Genomic DNA, 3,832 nt, shown 5'->3' with positions numbered 1-3,832 from the left:
CCCCCGCCCCCCCCCCAGGCGAGGCCGTCATCTCCGGACACTGCTTCCCCCCGCTGCACGGGTGCCTGACCAGCGTGGCGGCCCCCGGGTCGCTGACCTGCACCCAGTGCCGCGACGACCACTACTTCCACATGGGGCTCTGCCACTCGGAGCACGAGCTCCCGCCGCACTACCAAATCTTCGGCGTCAGCCCCCTGTCCCAGTGCGCCTCGACCAGCTGCCGGTCCTGCCCCGGGGACCCCTTCGCCTGTGAGTACTGCTCGACCTACATGCTGCCGGGGAAGACCTGCGCCGCCGAGGGGCTCGGCTACCCGCTGGGCTGCCGGAAGTTCTCGCCGCACGTCCAGCGCCAGTGCTCCATCTGCGACCCGGGCTACTACCTGACCCTGGACCGGCAATGTGTGCTCCTGTGCCCCTACGGCAACACCATCTGCGGGCAGCACTGCCTGCCGAGCACGCTCATCCCCCCGGGGTTCAGCTGCCCGCACTGGCCCATGGCCATGTTCACGCCGCCGCACCCGGGCATGGGGCCGGACCCCACCGGGCCGGACCCGGCCGAGCACCTGAACTGCTCGGCCGGCCGGTGCTTCGCCTGCCACCCCTCCTGCGGCAAGTGCGCCGGCCCGCGCGAGTCCGATTGCGTCACCTGCGCCAACAACAACCACGTGGTGGTCCCCTACCAGGAGATCTTCGTGCCGATGGCCCCCAAGACCAGCGGCTACTCCATCGGGACCTGCCAGGAGCGCTGCCCGGCCGGGCATGTGCGCATGACCCCCGGCGGGGCCAACGGCCCCGGCCGGTGCATCAAGTGCCCGAACAACTGCCTGGAGTGCGACCCGGCCAACCCGGCCCGGTGCACCCGCTGCCACATGGGCACCTTCATGATGCCGGACGGCTCGTGCGGCCGGACCTGCCCGATGATCGGCCACACGTATGTGGCCGAGGGCGGCCGCTGTGAGCCCTGCTCCGCCGACTGTGGGACCTGCGTCACCGGGCACCCGCACCTGTGCCTGAGCTGCGCCCGGCCGGACATGTATGTCTGGCGCGGCCGCTGCGTCTCCACCTGCCCGGATGGCTTCTTCCCGCACATGCAAACCCGCCAGTGCCGGCCCTGCCCGCTCGGGTGCAACCTCTGCGCCAACAGCCAATGGTGTGCCCGGTGCGACCCGGACTTCGTCCTGCAAAATGGCCAGTGCATGCAAATTTGCTCGGCCCCCAACCACTTCTACGACCACCAGAGCAACAGCTGCCAGCCGTGCAGCCCCAACTGCAAGGGCTGCTGGCGCTCGGCCGACAATTGCATCGCCTGCCCCACCGGCCGCATGTTCCTCAAGAACGGCCACCATGGCAGCTGCCATGTCACCTGCCCGGCCGGCTCGCACCCGGACTCCCCGACCACCTGCGACACCTGCTGGTCGGACAACTGCCTCAGCTGCCCGGACCTCAAGCACTGCACCAAGTGCGCCGATGGCTTCTACCTCACCCCGAAGAAGCAGTGCGTGGCCAAGTGCCCGACCAGCTACTTCGAGAAGCACTCCACCGGCGAGTGTGTCCGCTGTGCCAGCACCTGCATGAACTGCGACGGCAGTGCCCTCACCACGCACTGCACCTCCTGCCCCAATGGCAATGTCCTGCTCATCCGCTCGGCCGACACCAACAAGGGCGAGTGCCTGGTCGGCTGCCCGCCCATGGTGGCCACCATCGGCACCGTTCGCTGGCACGACCACTGCCTGGTGTGCCCGGCCAATTGCGCCGCCTGCCGCGTGGTCACCGGCCCGGGCGGCCACCCGGCCCACCTCGGCCAGAACGGCCTCCCCGTCCCGCAGTGCACCTCCTGCAAGATGGGCTACACCCTGCACAACGGCACGTGCATTTGAGTGTGGCCGAGGCCCCCGGGGGCAGGGCGGCAACCCCGAACGGGGAGGGGAAAGGGTGCCGTGTGCGCACGGGCCATACTCCTCCGCTCTTTTGCCTCTCCTCCTGGTGCCTTGCTTGGCCTCTTGCGTGCCCCTCCCCGCCCCCGTCCAGGCCACAGGAGTTGTTCCCCTGGAGGAGGGGGGGGGGCCCGGGGCGAGGGGGCAAGGACAGGGGCTGGCAGCCGGGACGCTCTTCCGGCGGCGTGGCACCCCTCGCAGCATATCCCCTCCGCGGGGAGGGGCGGGGAGTGGCCGCAAGCGCTGCCGGCCGCGTCCCGGCAGCCCTCGGGCCCGCGCCGCGCCCCACCGCGCACACACACACACACGTCCTCCGGCCTGCACGAGAGGGAAAGCGTCCGCCTCCTGCCCTCGCGCCCATCGGTCAGCCCCGCGACGGATATGCGTCCCGTGCGCGGCGGCTTGCGACCCGTCGGTGCCTGCCTGCCTGTGTGTGGGTGTGTATCTGTGGCCGGTGGTGTGGGTGTGGGTGTGTGTGTGTGGGCACCTGCACGCGTGCTTGTTCCCCTCCTCCCCGCGCACGCGCCTCCCACATACACACACAGGCAAGCAGACAGATTCCCCTGCTCTCATGTAATACACCCGCTGCCCGGCTCCCCGCCGCTGCCTCCCCTCGCCGCATGGCTTTTGTCGGGCCTCTGGGGGGCGGGGGGCCCACCCGCGGGCGGGAGCGCCGCGCCACTCGAAGGGGTGAGAGGCTCGCATGCGCGCAGCCCAGCAACAAGCAAAGAGCCTTGGAAAAGCGTGCATACACACAGTGCCGGGACCGCGCGCCGCCACCCCCTGGGGCGCGCGCTTGAGTGGTGGCGGCAGCCGAGGCCCCGGGGGCCGGACGGGGGGTTGTGCCCTGTCGCCACTGGCAGCGATGTTGCGCGCGCGGGAGAGAGAGGAGGGGAGTGGGGCGCGCCGCGCGCCGCGGAAGGCACGCCGGGGGACGGCCGCACGAGTGCCAAGGAGCAGGAGCGGCCCGCTCGGGCGCAGGGACAAGCCCCAGCACACACCCAGCCAGGGCGCCGGGGGAGCCCCCGACGAGCGCAGGGCGCCCGGGCTGCCAGGCAGCTGCCGTGGCCGCGCGCACGCCGGCCACAGGGGAAGGGCCTCGGGCGCTCGGTCGCGAACGGCCCTCGGCCACACATGCTGCGCGCCATGCCCGGCCGTGGGCAGGGCGCACACGGGAGGGGGGCGTGTAATTTCCTCCGCCGGGCCCATCCCGCGCCAATGGATGATGGCGTCGGCGCTGGCAGGCGTCGCCGAGACCAGGCCCGGGGGGGGGGGGGGAGGCCGGGGAGACAACGTCGGGCCTCCACCGCGCTGGGCCCGCGGCGAGCCTCATGCGCGGCCGCATCATGGAGCCATGCATCATTAATTGGACCGGCCCGCGGGGCAGGCCGGCGACCGAGGGCAGCGGGGGGAAGCGAGGGCAGCGGGGGGGGGGGAACGAGGGGCCACACATGACTCAGGATGAGGGCAGGGGGCCGGCGCAGGGGGCACGAGGAAGACGCGAGGGCGGCCACGCGCGTGCCGCCCCGCCCCCCTCCCCGACTCGATGGGAGAGCAGCAGCCCGGGAGCGGGGAGCCATCGTGGGCCCGGGCGAGCCCGGGGAGAGAGGGGGGCGGTGGACCGGCGCCGCGCCGGCGACGGGGGCCACCGGGGCCAGGGGCCGGGGCAATGACTTCGTGTGTGTGCGCGCGCGCGCGCGCGCCAGGCCCAGCGTCGGCCCGAGGTCGGCTCCCCAGCGCCACGCAGGTGGCCGGCGCCGCGCCGCCGATCGGGCGACTCCCCGGGCGTGCGACCGGCCACGGGCCGATGCCCCCCCCCCCCCAGACGCGGGACTCGCCGATCAAATTAAATGCCGGCCCCGCCGCCAGCCCGACCGGGGCGCCCGGGTCCCCAAAAG

The 3,832-nt window shown here is 72.7% G+C and overlaps 1 protein-coding gene across 1 annotated transcript; it reads left to right on the top strand.

Annotated features, from left to right (window-relative positions):
• Positions 1 to 131: 131 nt before the first annotated feature.
• Positions 132 to 2,555, top strand: H696_05837 (hypothetical protein; the record flags this gene model as incomplete). Its single annotated transcript, XM_009499638.1, has 1 exon — positions 132 to 2,555. The coding sequence occupies one exon, from the start codon at positions 132 to 134 to the stop codon at positions 1,875 to 1,877; it is 1,746 nt and encodes a 581-aa protein (XP_009497913.1). The 3' UTR covers positions 1,878 to 2,555.
• Between the last annotated feature and the right edge of the window lie 1,277 nt (positions 2,556 to 3,832).

The sequence above is a fragment of the Fonticula alba genome (assembly GCF_000388065.1).
Source record: "Fonticula alba strain ATCC 38817 unplaced genomic scaffold supercont2.14, whole genome shotgun sequence".
NCBI lineage: Eukaryota > Rotosphaerida > Fonticulaceae > Fonticula > Fonticula alba.
Note: the sequence above shows the minus strand (reverse complement) of the source record. Positions and strands in the feature narration are given on the sequence as shown.